Here is a 17,242-nt window from a genome sequence, read left to right on the forward strand (position 1 = left end):
ATGTTAATTTCTCAGCTTATAAACTCAAAACCAGGAAGATACTCTGTATTTAAACATCAATCCCATATAAGATTAGATTTAAGGTTGCTAAATCTCAGTAGAAATGCTTCCCTTAAACCTCTCTCCATTCAGAATCCATGCTTGGATAGACAGGTTTCCTTTTTTGAATTTTCATGTTGTAGACTGGTTTTGTCTAGTTCATTTTATCCAAATCTCCTTTTTGCTGAAGTTGGAGCCATTCAGGGTCTTGGCTTTATGTGGGAGTCTAGTTCCACCTTTTTACCCGGCACAGTGCTGGTTTATACCAGTTGTCCTGTTGTAATTTTTGATAAAAACTCTTCTGACTCTCAAATATGTCCCAGTTTAGATGATATGTATATAATATTCTAATCTTTAATCAGAACTGTGCTTGGTATGCTAGAGAAAGAGAAAAGTCAGACTGGCTAATTTGTAGAGGGAAGAGTGGTTGAAGAAGAGCTCAGAGAAGAAGATAAGGGTCAATTTATGAAGTACTTTTTAGGTAAGAGAAGGATATTGAAACAGTTTACATATGATTAAAAGTCATTAAGGGATTTTTAAGCCACAGGGTTTTAGGCTGCTTCTTTATTTTACCTGGATACTTAAAAGTGTCTCCCATGCCTTGTGTAGTTTAGTGGTAAGAGATTTGGGTAAGGTTTGCATTCAGATCTGGGGACTCACCCTCTCAGTGATTCTCTTGCTTCTAGGGCTTTCTCCTGAATTTTCAGCTCTTTGAACAGCCTTGTGGTCTATCCTCTGAGATATTAAGCCAATGCATTTTCTGATTTCTGCCAAGCTTACAAACATCACTCAGCACAGTTTTATCATCTGTCATTTGGTGGAAGACTTCCCTATGGTTTCTGCCTGCATTTTTTTTAACAGAGTCCCAAAGTCTTGCTCATGTGTGTATAGTGTAATGGTCAGCTAAAATTTAGGGCAGAGTATATCTGCAGATTTGGGGTCCCATCCCTTTTGTGATTGTCTTGTTTCCAGGAGTACCACCCCTAAATTTCCAGATTATTTTCCACCTTGAGCCAGTAAAACTGTGGTATCTGCTATAGGAATTCTAGGTTTAGGGCAGCACCCATTGCTTCTTTCAAGGGTAAACTTTCTTGAAGTTTTTGTCTGCTTACAGTTGTACCATATTGCTTTCAAATAAGTTCTTCTCCCTTCTTCTCCCCCCTCTATATATGTTTTAATTTTATAATTAATAGCTACAAGAAGGTATAGCCAAACAATTTAGTCAGCTGTTACCAAAACCTGAAACATTTATTGTTATTTTAATTTATATTTAGATTAACAGCAATTTTGAAAAAATTTTGCATGCTTATTAGCAATTTTTATCTATTTTATGAATTTTCTGTTAGGCTATTTACCCATTTTTCTATTTGTCTGTTTTTATTTATAGGTAAGAGTTTCTTATTTATTGACAATAATAAAATATAAACTCATCAGTTGTATTATTTTTATGAGACTCAAATGAAATGTGTTTTAAAATTTAAGGTTTTGATTTTATGGTGACTGTTATATTGGCCTTTGATGTTCATATGGGATCATTTAGTAGAGGAGACAAAGTAAGGAGTTTGTTCTTATTAGAGATGCCACTGCATAGAGAAGGGAGCTCTTGCCTTTTCATAAGGCAGTCTTGTGGTCAGCTTGTATGATGTGCAGGGCAGTGTTGGCAGTGACCTTCCTAAACAAAATCTTGTCAGATATGTTATTTTCATACTTACTGATCACCATGGCTTTATTTTTCAATCATAATCATTTGCCATACTCACCAGTAAGTACTATTAATATACTGCTGCTTCTGTGCATTGGAGGAAATATTGCAAAATGATTAATATTTGCTAAGGGCACTATGGGTTCATACCAGAACTATGTTCAAACATTGTTCCCTCTTTTTTGTCCCTAGGAGTACACCATTGATGTATTTTTTCGACAGACATGGCATGATGAAAGACTGAAATTTGATGGACCCATGAAGATCCTTCCACTGAACAATCTCCTGGCTAGTAAGATCTGGACCCCTGACACCTTCTTTCACAATGGCAAGAAATCAGTAGCCCATAACATGACCACACCTAACAAGCTGCTCAGACTGGTGGACAATGGAACCCTCCTCTACACAATGAGGTCAGAGTGTGGTACCTCCCATCTAAAGTATACTCAGGGTAGGGCTTGAAAACAGCATGTTTTAGGCTATCTATTGAAAGTTCTGTTAAGTTTACAGATTAGAAATGCACATATAGGTATATACTTCTTAACATATTTGCCGGTACATACATCCACAGACATATATATTATAGATGTACAAATAAATAGTCAAACATATGAACATTCTCAGACACACAGAGATATATGTTCATGATGTATAAATGTATGCATACTCAGAGACACATGTGGACTAACACATAAGCATATATATATTCAAAGGCTCTTAAATTCAAAGGCTCACAGCTATATACACAGGCAGAGCACTGTGACAGTCAGAATAAGCTATTTAACTGCAGCAACAAACTTTCCCTATGATGCAGAATTGTGAGAATCAAATGAGATAATGATGGATATTTTCTGAAGCATACAATGTTATATATAATATATACAAAATTACAGCAACACATATTTTATGCCACATTGCCTGGGGATGCTGAGGAGTTTGATGTAAGTGAGGTTTCTAAATAACCTAAGAATGTTTCTTTCATTTTTTAAAGACTTTGAGAGAGAGAGAATGCACAAGCAGGGGGAGGGGCAGAGGAAGAGGGAAAGAGAGAAGCAGACTCCCCACTGAGCAGGGAGATCGTCACAGGGCTCAATCCCAGGACCCTGAGAATATGACCTGAGACAAAGGCAGCTGCTTAACTGACTGAGCCACCCAAGTGCCCCAGAATGTTTCTTTTAAATATCATTTATATACGGGGGCACCTGGATGGCTCAGTTGGTTAAGCATCCAACTCTTGTTTTTGGCTCAGGTCAGGCTCTCAGGGTTGTGAGATTCAACCCCGCATTGGGTTCCACACTCAGGGCAGAGTCTGCTTGAGATTCTGTCTCTTCCTCTCCTTCTGCCCCTCCCCCTCTCATATTCTCACTCTAAAGTAAATAAATATTTAAAATAAATAAATATCATTCCTATACATGTATACACACATATATACACACATATATATAATTATGTATATATGTATATATATTATGTATAATTTTGCCTTCAAAAAGAATGACCTTAAAAACATTTCCAGTTCCATAGTATTCTTCACCCCAACACTAAAACTTTCTGGGTTCTTGTTTTATGTTTTTGGAGCTCCTGTGCTGTCAGTTGTCCTGAAGCTCCCTTACACATTAATGAGTATCAATTTTAACTAACTGAATTAACATTATTGAATGAAAAAAATGTGATCTTTCAGTGCAGATTCTGTGGCTGTTTTAAATTTGAGTTTTTGTTATTTTGTACAAAGAAACTGAAATATGTGGTGAATACATAAAGTGTCCTTGCCTATATCCTAGTCCTTCATTACCTTAAATTTGCTATTTATTGATGTTTTTCCTAAAAGAATTTGGTAGATGAGAAGATAGGCAAAGAGGAATGGAGAGCAAATGGATACTTAAGAGAAAATTTGAATTAGAGAGGAGGAGCTAAGAAACTAGAGGAGAAATGAGAATAGAGGAGAGAATGATGGAGAAAAGAAGTAAAGTGGATAGAAGTAGGGAAAAGAAGGTGGAGAGAAGGGAAGAAAAATCTGGAGATAAGGTCAATAAAATTAACATATATGTTTCATTGATCTCTTCCCAGATCTTATATATTTACATATATATGTATATATACATATGTATATGTGTGTGTGTGTGTGTGTGTGTTTGTGTTGGAGCACCTGATTATAAGTATTAGCATTCATTTTTGTACTATTCAGTAAGTAGAATGTAGTCAAGATAATTGTAGGTGTAAAGTAGACAGGAAGGATATTCTAGCAGAGAAAACCAAGTAAGCAGTTACAAGAAATGGAATGGTTTCCTTCAACAGAAGCAAGAGAATGAGGTGGTCAGTTTTTAATTTTATATATGACACTCTAGTTACTGTGTAAAGAATGTATTTGAAAGGAACAAAACTGGAATTATGGAAACTGGTTAGTAGACAGCTTAGTCTGGGCAAGGAGTGGTAAAGTTCTAATTCAGAACAGTGGATTAAGATGTAGAAGGGAAGAGGCACTGAAGAAATAGTAAAAACAGCCAATGTTAGAATGACAGGAGGGACAGGAGTCAAGGTAGTAAGTACTCAGATCACATGGGTGAGTGATGGTGCTACAAACCGGGGCAGATTATATAAAAGTTACAAGAGATTTAGATAGGATAAATCTGCAAGGTTAATTTTGGGCAAGATAAGCCTTAAAAGATTGTAGATTATCTAGGGATAGGTGTGTAATAACTGTTAGATATACAAATCTAAAGATCAGGAGACAGATATAAGCTAGAGATATAAAATTTGGTATTGTTAGTATATTGGGATAACCATGTGAATGTATGTGGTCACTTCAGGAAAGTATGTAGAGTGAGAAGAAAATTATTCCAAGGATCCAATCATGTAGCATCATTATCATTAAGGCAGAAGGGGAGAAATAGGAACCTATGAAGGAGACCAAGAAGAGAAAGGAAGGAAGGTGTTGGTAGAACCCCTAGTGTGCGGTATCTTGAAAGCTAAGTGTGATAGTCAATAATTTTACTTTCAGTATTTCTAATTTATGTCCTTCTGGGTATGTGGTAGTATTGTACATCCATAGAACCTTGAAGTTAGGCCTGGATAGATGACTTTGGCTAACCAAATGTGACTGGAAATAACATGTATCATTTCTGAGGGAGGATAATACATAATTTTCCTTGTTCCTCTCCCCTGGCCACAGTGAGTAGCATTATGCCAGATGTCTTTGGCTCTATCATTCTGTACCCCTTGTTGAAGATGACATAGAAGACAGTGCCCCTCCCTACAACCTGAGATAGACTAGTGGTGTGAGTGAGAAGTAAATCTTTTTTGTTTGAGGACACTGAGATTTTAGGATTTTTTGTTACTGCATGCTAACCTGACCCATTTTACTGATATATCAAAGGATTAAAGGGTTTCAAAAAAGCTCACAGTGATCAGCAATAATAATATTAATAATAATATCAGTAATAACATAAGTATAATTGTTAACATCAATATAGTATTTACAATGTGCCATGCACTATTCTTATCACTTAACTTTTGTAAACTAACAACTCTGTGAGATAGGTACTATTATTCCCACTTTTCAGATGAAGAAACTGAGACAAAGGTGGGTAAGAAAAAATTTTAAGATCACCTAGGTAGTAAATGGTTGAGTTAGCATTCATACTCTGGCTGTTTGGCTGCAAGTTCATGCTCTTTATCATTATTTACACATTTTTACAACATTGTTGGTTATTACAAAGAGATCAAGTAATATAGAGAATTAAATGTATTGGGTTTGGCAACATGGAAGACATTGGTGTTCTTCACATACACTGTTTCAATGTAGTGTTTAGTGCAGTGGTGAGTTTTTAGGAGTTGGCATAGAAGTAGTGAAAATAGTAAACACAGAAAATACTTTCTGGAAGCTTGTTTGAAAATGAAAGCAATGAGTATATTATAGATACATTCAGGGGTAAAATAAATAGTTGCTTTTTTGAATGTAGATACTGGCACTTATTTATGAGATAGCAGAGAGACAAAGATTGAAGATATAGTAGAAATGAGGTTTTGCTGACATCAAGTTGCCAGAGAAAACTGTAAGCAGGATGGTATCAAAACTACCTTGAAAGTTTTACTTATAAAGGAAGAAGGATGCCTCTTCTCACACTGAATGAAAGGATATGAGGTTAGATAAAAACAGAAAAGGAGATGGGGAGGATAGGACAGAGTAGAGGTAGATAGAATAGATAATGTATGAAGGAGAATTTGAAGAGAATAGAACATAGCGGAGAAATATAACGGAGACATACTTGCAACAAAGGGCATAAAAGAGTTTGAAGAGGAGATGGGTGTACACAATTGTTGAAAGAATGAAGCAGAATATACATAAACAGGAGGGGATTGTGGAATAAGGTAGTTGGAGGGATGGATGAGGATGATGAGATGTGGATGGGTAAAAAGTTATAAGAAAATGAAAAAGTGATGGGCAGGAAAGGAAATCAACACATAGAAACTGAGGAGAAAAAATAGAGAATGAATGAGGAGAACAGGATAGTGGAGAGAGTAAATAATAAAAAGGATCTATGATAGTTTTGAGTTTTGGAGGAGGGGTAGAAAAGAGAGAAGAAAGGAGAGGGGAGGATGGGAATGTTAAAATATGAAAAGGAAAAAATGATGAAATATGAAGATTGAGGAGTACAGAAGATGAAGCGGACCAAAGGATTAGTCACCTGAAAATAAAGTTAGATGAATAGGAAGATGATGACCATTGAGTCCTTTGTTCTAGTCTTAATTGGACAAGAAAGTGGAGTTTGATAAAATAGGAAACTATGTGGAATGCCCTTGTGTTTGTGTTTATTTTGAAGTACAGAATAAAGGAAGCATAGAAGTTTGGAAGCATGATAAAGCCATTGGTTCCCTTACATAGTAGAAGATTCACTTTGGACCCAGGAGGGTGGGTCTGGAGGGAGACCTAGGTTCAAAATTGAAAATATTAAAGTTTGGCTCTATTCATGGCCCCACAATTTATTCATCTAGTGACCTTTTGCAAGACACAAATTATCTACTTTCTCATTCTGATAATAATGTAGCTGCTCCCTGTCTTGCAGACACATGAAAAGTATGAATTAGGTAAGGTCTAAAAGAATACTTAGAATTTTTCAGGAAGTGTTATTCTACAACATTATTATTTTGACCCTTGGAAATCTTATCTGGATTCCATGGAAAACTACAGAAGGTCACCTTCTTAGAAAAATCTGACCAAGGATTGCATAGCTATGTAACTAGGGTAGTTTAGAATGAAATCTCATCTTGGGACCTCAGGACAACCATAAAAATTCAGGCCAAAGCTCATTACCTACTGCTTGCTTCAGTACCACACATACTAAAATTAAAACAGTACAGAGATAAACAGAGCCCAGATCAGGATGATATATATGTTTAGAAAGTATTTTCCATTTTCTCCAGACATAGATATATAGAAACTTCATTTCTATTAATGACATTTATTGATGAAGATATGGGTAAATATATTCATTGTATTGTTCTTTATACCTATTGTATATAAATGTGCATAATATATAATGCAGTAAAAGTAAGTTCACTGATTATTTGAGTAGAAGGGATAAATACTCATTGAATTTAACTAGATTTTATCCCATTGACATGAATCATTCATTCAACACGTTTATGAGGGCTTATTATGTTTAAGGTTTGGGGATGTATGCTGAGCTACAGAGATAAACAAGACACAGCTCATGCTTTTAGTGACCTTACAGTCTATAAGTTAAAGCAGACATTGTGCACAGATAGATGCACAATAATATAAAAGCCCTTAAACTGAGGGGGATACAAAATGTGATGGAATCACAAGGTAAGGAATATCCAAAATTATGTGGAGGCATCAAGGAAGGTTGTAAAAAGGAGCCAATTAATCCTATATCTTGACTCTTGAAGGAGGTATAGGTAACTATTAAACAGATGAGGGATGAGATGAGGTATAGGAGGGTATTCCAGGCAGAGGAAATAGCATGCACAAAGATAGGTATTCATGAATTGACATCATGAATCAGAAAATTCATGTCTCTTGGTAGAGCTTTCATTTATTTATTCTTCCAAAAATATTTCTAGAGGGCTTAATCAGATCCAAACAGTGTTCTAGGCTCTAGGAATAAAATGGTGGGTAAAAATAAATGTGGTCTCTGCCCTCACATAACTTACATTCTAGTGGGGAAAACAAACAATAATGGTAACACAGAATAAGTGCTAAGGTCAGGGAAGTACAGAATGCTGTGGAATCATATAACAGGGATAATGAAGTGAGTCTGTGGGGAATATCCACAGTGAATTTCAGAGGAAATCACTTTTTTTAGAGAGAGAGTGTGTGAGTTGGGGGGTGGTGCAGAGGGAGAGGGAGAGAGAGAATCTTAAGCAGTCTCCACACTCAGCATGGAGCCGGATGTGGGGCTCAGTCTCATGACCCTGAGATCATGACCTGAACCAAAATCAAGAGTTGGATGCTTAACTGATTGAGCCACCCAGATGCTCCAGAGGAAATAACTTTTAAACTGAGACTTAAAAGATGTGTAGAGATAAATTAGACTAAAAGATAGGGAGAAAATGTACCAGAGAGAGAGAGAGTACAGCAGGTATGAAGTCCAGGGGAATGAGGTGAGGGAGGTAGTAATGATACATCAAAGAAATGAAAGGAAATCCAGTATGGCTGGACCATAAAGTGCAGAGAAGTGACCTAGGGTGGAGAGGGATTCTTATGAGCTACATTGGCATAAAAATGATAGGGATCCATTAAAGAATTTATTGCAGAGGAATGGCACAGATTTGCATTTTAGACAGATTGCTCTGGCAACAATGTGGAAGGTAGATTGGAAGAAGGCAAGGATGAAGATGAGCTATATATATGAGCTATAATACTCTAACAATAATAACAATTACTTTGTGTTAGACACCTATGTGCCAGACACTTTATGTAAAATATCTCTAATCTTCACAAAAACTATTCAGTATAGGCATTATTATCCCTATTGGACTGATCCAGAAAGTGAAACTTAAAAATTAAAAATGGGAGGGGTGTCTGGGTGGTACAATTGGTTAAGCATCCAACTCTTGTGATCTCAGAGTCCTGAGATCAAGCCCCATGTCAGGCTCTGTGCTCACTGTGGAGTCCACTTGAAATTGTCTCTCCCTCTCTCTGCCCCTGACATTTGTGCTCTCTTTCTCTCTCTCTCTAAAATAAACAAACAAACAAACCTAAAAAATTGGGAGAGGAATTAAGATGGTGGAGGAGTAGGGGGACCCTAAGTTTGTCTCATCCCTCAAATACAGCTAAATAGTTATCAAATCATTCTGAACACCTGAGAAATCGATTGGAGATCTGAAAAAAGAAATGCTGCAAGTCTACAATTAGAAAAGTGACCACCTTTTGGAAATTAGGAGGTATGGAGGGTTGAATCAGGTGATATAGCTGAGGTCCTGCAGAGGGGAGGGAACCTGCTTAAGAAGGCTATCACAGAGTATCATAAGCAGTGGAGCACAAAATCAGAACTTTTAGAAGTCTGCTGCGGATGGGGGGGAAGGTTCCTGGCTTAAAGGTGCTCAGGTGGTAAAGCGGGGCAGAATCCCAGGTGTGACAGCATGGTCTCATGATCCCTGGAGTCACAAGAAGAATGGGTGGCATCTAAGTGTTACACTGTTCCCAGGAATAGAAGCATGGAAGCTGGCTGAAAACAGCAAGTACAAGTGCCAGCTTTCTGTTCTGTGTTGCCATAAACTGAAATGCTTCACAGTTGTGTGACTGATTTACTGGGTGGGTTCCAGCAAAAGGCAAAAGCATGGCAATACCCACCCCCCGGGAAGGAACAGAGTCGGTCCATGCTACAAGTCCATAAAATTTGGAGCTTTGAAACTCAGGCATGTGCCTGATATAAAAACACTTAGTAACAGGCCCAGTAAACACAGAGTTCTAGTGGAAACTGGGGAGACAAGAGTGATTGATGGCTTTTCTGTGAGGGCTCACTGAAGAGTGAGGGCATGAACTTTCATCTCCAGGTGCTGGAGAGTGGGGTGCCACCATATTCATCCCACCCATCAGTGCTGAAAGCCTTCAGGGAACAAAACAGCGCCACATAGTGGAATCTGGAGCCACTTACACTGAGCCCTGCTGCTGTGCAAGGGAGGCACATTTGCAATAGGGCAAATCCACCTGAGAATCAGTACAACAGGCCCCTCCCACAGAAGACCAGGACAAACAACTGGCTGGCACCAAGTTTACTGATCATAGAGGACTGCAAAACTTCAGCTCTTGAGGAAAACAGTACATAACATTCTTTGCATTTTTATTCCTTAGTCTTTTAGTATTTATTCACTTATTTTCCTGTTTTTTCAATTCCTTTTTAATTTTAATTTTTACATATTTTATATATATATATATATATATATATATTTGTTTCCTTTCATCGTATTTTATTTATATATATAAGTTTTTCTTTCTTTCTTGTTTTGGGATCTAGTTTCTTTTAACAAGCAGACCAAAACACACCCAGGATCTAGTGTTTTGTTTTGCTTTGTTCTTTTTGTTTTTTCTGTTGTCCTTGTTGTTTTTTCTCTTTCTTCTTTTCTTTTCTGGACAAAATGATAAGATGGAGAAATTCACCACAAGAAAAGAACAGAAGGTAGTACTCACTGCCAGGGATTTAATCATTATGTATATAGGTAAGATGTCTGAGATAGAATTTAAAACAACAATTATATAAGATACTAGCTGGGCTTGAAAAAAGCATGGAAGACACTAGAGAATCCTTTACTATAGAAATAAAAGAACTAAAATCTAGTCAGGCTGAAATTAAAAATGCTATTACCAAGATGCAGTCCCAAGTGAAGGCCATAAAAATGTGGATGAACAAAGCAGAAGAGCGAATCAGTGATCTAGAAGATAAAATGATGGAAAATAAGAAAGCTGAAAAGAAGAGGAAAAGAAAACTATTAGATCATGAAGGGAGACAGAGAACTCAGTTATTCCAAAAAGTGAAATAATATCCATATTATAGGAATTCCAGAAGATGAGGAGCAGGAGAAAGGGACTCAATGTTTATTAAACAAATTATAGCTGAGAACTTCTCTAATCTGGGGAAGGAAACAAGCATTCAAGTCCAGGATGCACAGAGAACCCCCAGCAAAATCAACAAAAATAGGTCAACACCTTGACATACAATATTGAAGCTTGCAAATTTCAAAGATAAAGAGAAAATCCTGAAAGTAGCTTGGAATAAGAGGTTCTTAATCTAGAAGGGTAGACACATGAGGCTGGCAGCAGACGTGTCCATATGGACCTGGCAGGCCAGAAAGGACTAGCATGATATATTCAAAGTGCTAAATGGGAAAAATATGCAGCTAATAATACTTTATCTAGCAAGGCATATGGAGAGATAAAGAGTTTCCAGGACAAACAAAAATTAAAGAAATTTGTGATCAATAAACCAGCCCTGCAAGAAATATTAAAGGGGATCCTTTGAGCAGAGAGACAGACCAAAAGTAACAAAGACCAGAAAGGAACAGAGACAATCTACAAGAACAACGAATTTACAGGTAATACGATGGCACTAACTTTGTATCTTTCAATAATTACTCTGAATGTAAGTGGACTAAATGCTCCAAACAAAAGAGATAGGGTTTCAGATTGGATTAAAAAGCAACAATAACAACAACAAAGACTGATCAATATGCTGCTGCCAAGAGACTCATTTTAGACCCAAAGACACCTCCAGATTGAAATTGAGGGAGTGAAGAATCATTTATCATGCTAATGGATATCAAAAGACAGCTGGAGGAGTGCCGGTGTGGCTCAGTCAGTTAAGCATCTGCCTTTGGCTCAGGTCATGATCTCAGAGTCCTGGGATCGAGCTCCACATCAGGGTCCCTGGTCAGTGGGGAATCTGTTTCTCCTCTCTCTCTGCGCCACCCTAAACTACTTGTGCTCTCTCTCACACACTCTCTCTCTTGCGAATAAATAAATAAAATCTTTAAAAATAAAGAAAGCTGGAGCAGCCATCTTTATATAAGACAAACTGGACTTTAAACCAAAGACTGTAATAAGAGATGAAGAAGGACATGATATCATAATAAAAGGGTCTACCCAACAAGAAGATCTAACAATTGCAAATATTTATGCCCCTAACTTGGGAGCAGCCAAATATATGAATCAATTAATAACAAAATTAAAGAAACTCATTGATTATAATACAATAATAATAGAGGACTTTAACACCCCACTCACAGCAATGGATTGATCACCTAAGCAGAAGATCAACAAGTAAACAAGGGCTTTGAGACACTGGACCTGATGTACTTAAAAGATATACTCAGAGCATTTCATCCTAAAGCAGCAGAATACACATTCTTCTCAAGTGCACATGGAACATTTTCCAGAATATATTACATACTGGGTCACAAATCAGGTCTCAACTGGTACAAGAAGATTGAGTTCATACTATGCATATTTTCAGACCACAATGCTATAAAACTTGAAGTCAACCACAAAAAAAATTTGGAAAAACCACAAATACATGGAGGTTAAAGAATATCCTACTAAAGAATGAATGGGTCAACCAGGAAATTAAAGAAGAATTAAAAAATACATGGAAGCAAATGAAAATGAAAATATGACAGTTCAGAACCTTTGGGATACAGCAAAGGCAGTCCTAAGAGGGACGTATATAGCAGTACAGGCCTTCCTCAAGAAACAAGAAAAGTCTCAAATACACAACTTAAACTTACACCTAAAGGAGCTGGGGGAAAAAAAAAAAACAGCAAATAAAGCCTAAACCCAGATGGAGAAGAGAAATAAAGATTTAAATAGAAATCAATGATATAGAAATAAAAAAAAAAAAACAGTGGAATAGATCAACAAAACTAGGAGCTGGTTCTTTGAAAGAATTAATAAGACTGATAAACACCTAACCAGACTAAAAGAAAAGAAAAAGGACCCAAATTAATAAAGTCATGAATGAAAGAGGAGAGATTACAACCAACACCAAAGAAATACAATTATAAGAGAATGAGGAATTATATGCCAACAAATTAGGCAATCTGGAAGAAATGGATGCATTCCTAGAAACATATAAACTACCAAAACTGAAACAGGAAGAAATAGAAAAGCTGAACAGACCCATAACCAGCAAATAAATTGAAGCAGTAATCAAAAATCTCCCAACAAACAAAAGTCCAGGGCCAAATGGCTACCCAGGGGAATTCTACCAAAGATTTAAAGAAGAATTAATAACTATTCTTCTGAAACTGTTCCAGAAAATAGAAAGAAGGAAAACTTCCAACTCATTCTATGAGGCCAGCATTACCTTGATCCCAAAACCAAAGAACCCACCCAAAAGGAGAATTACAGATCAATATCCCTGATGAACATGGGTGCAAAAATTCCCACCAAGATACTAGCTAACAGGATCCAAGAGTACGTTAAAAGGATTATTCACCAGGACCAAGTGGGATTTATTCCTGGGCTGCAAGGGTGGTTCACATCTGCAAATCAATCAATGTGATACACCACATTAATAAAAGAAAGGACAAGAACCAGATGAGCCTCTCAATAGATGAAGAAAAAGCATTTTCTTTTTCTGAAAAATACATCCCTTCTTGATAAAAATCCTCCACCATATAGGGATAGAGGGAACATACTTCAACATCATAAAAGCCATATATGAAAGACCCACAGCAATTACCATCCTCAATGGGGAAAAACTAAGAGCTTTTATCCTAAGGTTAGGAACATGACAGGGATGTCCACTCTCACCACTGTTGTTCAACGTAATACTGGAAGTCCTAGCCTCAGCAATCAGAAATAAAAAGCATCCAAATTGACCAAGAAGAAGTCAATCCCTCACTCTTTGCAGATGAAAGGATACTTTATGTAGAAACCAAAAAAATTCCTAAAACTGATACAGGAAATCAGCAAAGTTGCAAGATATAAAATCAATGCACAGAAGTAACTTGCATTCCTATACACTAACAATGAAGCAGAAGAAAGAAAAATCAAGGAATTGATCCCATTTACCATTGCACCAAAAACTGTAATATACCTAGGAATAAACCTAACCAAAGAGGTTTTGTACTCTGAAAACTATAGAACACTCATGAAAGAAATTGAGGAAGACAAAAAGAAATGGAAAAACATTCCAAACTCATGGATTGCAACAACAAATATTGTTAAAATGTCTATGCTACACAAAGCAATCTACATATTCAATGCATTTCCTATCAAAATACCATCAACATTTTTCACAGAGCTGAAACAATCCTAACATTTGTAGAGAACCAGAAAAGACCTTGAATAGCCCAAGGAATGTTGAAAAAGAAAATCAAAGCTGGAGGCATTACAATTCTGGACTTCAAGCGCTATTACAGTGCTGTAATCATCAAGACACTATGGTACTGGCACAAAAAAGGACACATAGATCAATGGAACAGAATGGAGAACCCAGAAATGGACCCTCAACTCTATGGCCAACTAATCTTTGACAAAGCAGGAATGAATATCCCATGGAAAAGGACAGTCTTTTCAACAAATGGTGTTGGAAAAATTGGACAGCCACATGTCTAAGAATGAAACTGGACCACTTTCTTATACCTGACATAAAAATAAACTCAAATGGATGAAAAACCTAAATGTGAGACAGGAATCCATCAAAATCCTAGAGGAGAAGGCAGGCAGCAACTTCTTTGACTGTGGCCATAGCAACTTCTTCCTAGAAACATCACCAAAGGCAAGAGAAACAAAAGCAAAATTGGGACTTCATGAGGATAAAAAGCTTTTGCACATCAAAGGAAACAGTCAACAAAACCAAAAGTCAACCTATGGAATGGGAAAAGATATTTGCAAATGTCTTATCAGATAAAAGACTAGTATCCAAAATCTACAAAGAACTTATCAAACTCAACACCCAAAAAACAAATAATCCAGTCAAGAAATGGGCAGAAGAAATGAACAGATATTTTCCAAAGAAGATGTACAAATGGCCAACAGACACATGAAAAAATGCTCAGTATCACTTGGCATCAGGGAAATACAAATCCAAACCATAATGAGATACTACCTTACACTTGTCAGAATGGCTAAAATTAACAACTCAGGAAACAACAGGTGTTGGCAAGCATGCAGAGAAGGAGAAACCCTTTTACACTGTTGGTGGGAATGCAAACTGGTGCAGCCACTCTGGGAAACAGTATGGAGGTTGCTCAAGAAGTTCAAAATAGAGCTACCCTGTGACCCAGCAATTGCACTATTAGGTATTTATCCAAAGGATACAAACATAGTGATTTGAAGGGGCATATGCACCCCAATGTTTATAGCAGCAATGTCCACAATAGCCAAAATATGGAAAGAGCTCAGATGTCTGTCAACAGATGAATGGATAAAGAAAAAGTGGTACACACACCCACACAATGGAATATTACTCAGCCATCAAAAAGAATGAAATCTTGCCATTTGCAGTGACGTTGATGGAACTAGAGGGTATTATGCTAAGTGAAATAAGTCAATCAGAGAAAGACAATTATCACATGATCTCACTCATATGTGGAATTTAAGAAACAAAATAGATGAACATAAGGGAATGGGAAATAATGTAAAAGGAAAACAGGGAGGCAAACTAGAGACTCTTAACTATAGGAAACAAGCTGAGGGTTGCTGGAGGGGAGGTGGGTGGGGGGATGGGGTAACTGGGTGATGGGCATTAAGGAGGGCACTTGATGTTATAAACACTGGGTTTTGTATGCAACTAATGAATCACTGAATTCTACCCCTGAAACTATTAATACAGTATATGTTAATTAAATTGAATTTAAATAAAAATTTAAATAATTAAATAAAAATTAAAAATTAAAATGACTTGCCCAATAATGTATTTATTAGGAAAATGCAGGTCTGTCTCAAACTACTGCTTTTTCCCCTAAATAAGTTTGAAGAAGGAGGTGGATATACAACATATAGCATTGGTGGTATTGGAATGTGGAGGAGTAAATAAGCTTTTTGAAAATGGCAGTGATAAGGTGGGGTAATGGTAAATATAGCCAAATAGCATGCCTATTTGGAAGGGTTTCTGCATAACAGATGAAGGATAATAATCTGGAAGTGATACAGAATACATTCATTCTGTACTTATTGGGAAGCATTATTGGTTTTTTTAAAAAGGAAGTAGCATGCTCAGATCATTTGTGTTACAGTTTGCTGAACTCAAAAATGTATAACAGTTCAAACTTGATGGAAATGTATTTCTTGCTCCTTAAATTTCAAAGCAGGTGGTTCATTCCTTAGTGGTATTTCAGGGACCCAAGCTCCTTTCATCTGGTGTCTCTGCCATATTCAATACATGGTTTCCAAGACCACTTTGCTTCTCTGTATCAAGTGAGTAGAAGAGGAAAGAGCATGGAGGATTATATTTGGGAGGTGTTTAAAGTCTGGGTCTTGAGTGGCGTACTTATTTCTACTGATATTTCTTTGACTAGAATGAGGTCACATGGACATGCCTAACTGCAAGGGAGGCTGGGAAAAGAAATGGATTTGGTGAACAGCTGACAGTTCTCTGCCAATTCCAAAGGTTGTTTTTTGGTTTTTGGTTTTTTTTAATTAAAATGTCAGGTTGCACTCTGGAGAATCGTTTAGAAGCAGGGATACCAGTTAGTTGACCATTTTGTAGTCCAGAGAAGACTGTTCAGGGATAAAGCAAAGGCAGCAAAAAGTAAGAGTGGAGAAGAAAGGAGAGGCTTTCAAAAGAACTTGGTGTCCAACAGATATGGGGTAATGAGGAAGAGGGTATATTGAGATTGTCCCTTACATATTCTCCCTGGATACCAAGAAGATTGTGGTGTTACTATTTTTTTAAAAGCAATGTAGAAGAAGCAACAGATATTTTGTAGAGAGCAAAGTGTGTTTAGAGAACTTACACTTATTTAAGACTTTCTATATACCAGGTGATGTGCTAGGTGCCTCACATGTATTTATCTCATTTCTCATGGCAGTGATTATGCATTACACAATGCATGCAGTATTGTGATTAAGAAGGTAGGTACAGAAACTGAAGTCACTCTTAGGTTAAAGCAAACAGTTTTTTCTCTACTCCATCCCACCACTTTCTCTAAGAAAGGATTGTAATATATACCTCAATATCATAAAAGCCATCTATGAAAAACCCACAGCGAATATTATTCTCAATGGGGAAAAACTCGAGAGCTTTACCCCTAAGGTCAGGAACATGGCAGGGATGTCTACTATCACCACTGCTATTCAATATAATATTAGAAGTCCTAGCCTCAGCAATCAGACAACAAAAAGAAATAAAAGGCATCTGAATCAGCAAAGAAGAAGTCAAACTCTCACTCTTTGCAGATGATATGATGCTTTATGTGGAAAACCCAATAGAGTCCACCCCAAAACTGCTAGAACTCATACAGGAATTCAGTAAAGTGGCACGATATAAAATCAGTCCACAGTAATCAGTGGCATTTCTATACACCAACAAGACAGAA

General features: G+C 36.9%; 1 protein-coding gene across 1 annotated transcript in view; it reads left to right on the forward strand.

The window, feature by feature from the left end:
* Nucleotides 1-17,242, forward strand: part of GABRA3 (gamma-aminobutyric acid type A receptor subunit alpha3) — a 369,246-nt gene that overhangs the window by 264,456 nt on the left and 87,548 nt on the right. The window contains exon 7 of the mRNA XM_081809297.1: nt 1,934-2,154. Within this exon, the coding sequence (XP_081665423.1) occupies nt 1,934-2,154 (221 nt within the window). The remainder of the gene's footprint in view (nt 1-1,933; nt 2,155-17,242) is intronic.

The sequence above is a fragment of the Leptonychotes weddellii genome, chromosome X (assembly GCF_054177405.1).
Source record: "Leptonychotes weddellii isolate Sample4059 chromosome X, ASM5417740v2, whole genome shotgun sequence".
NCBI lineage: Eukaryota > Metazoa > Chordata > Mammalia > Carnivora > Phocidae > Leptonychotes > Leptonychotes weddellii.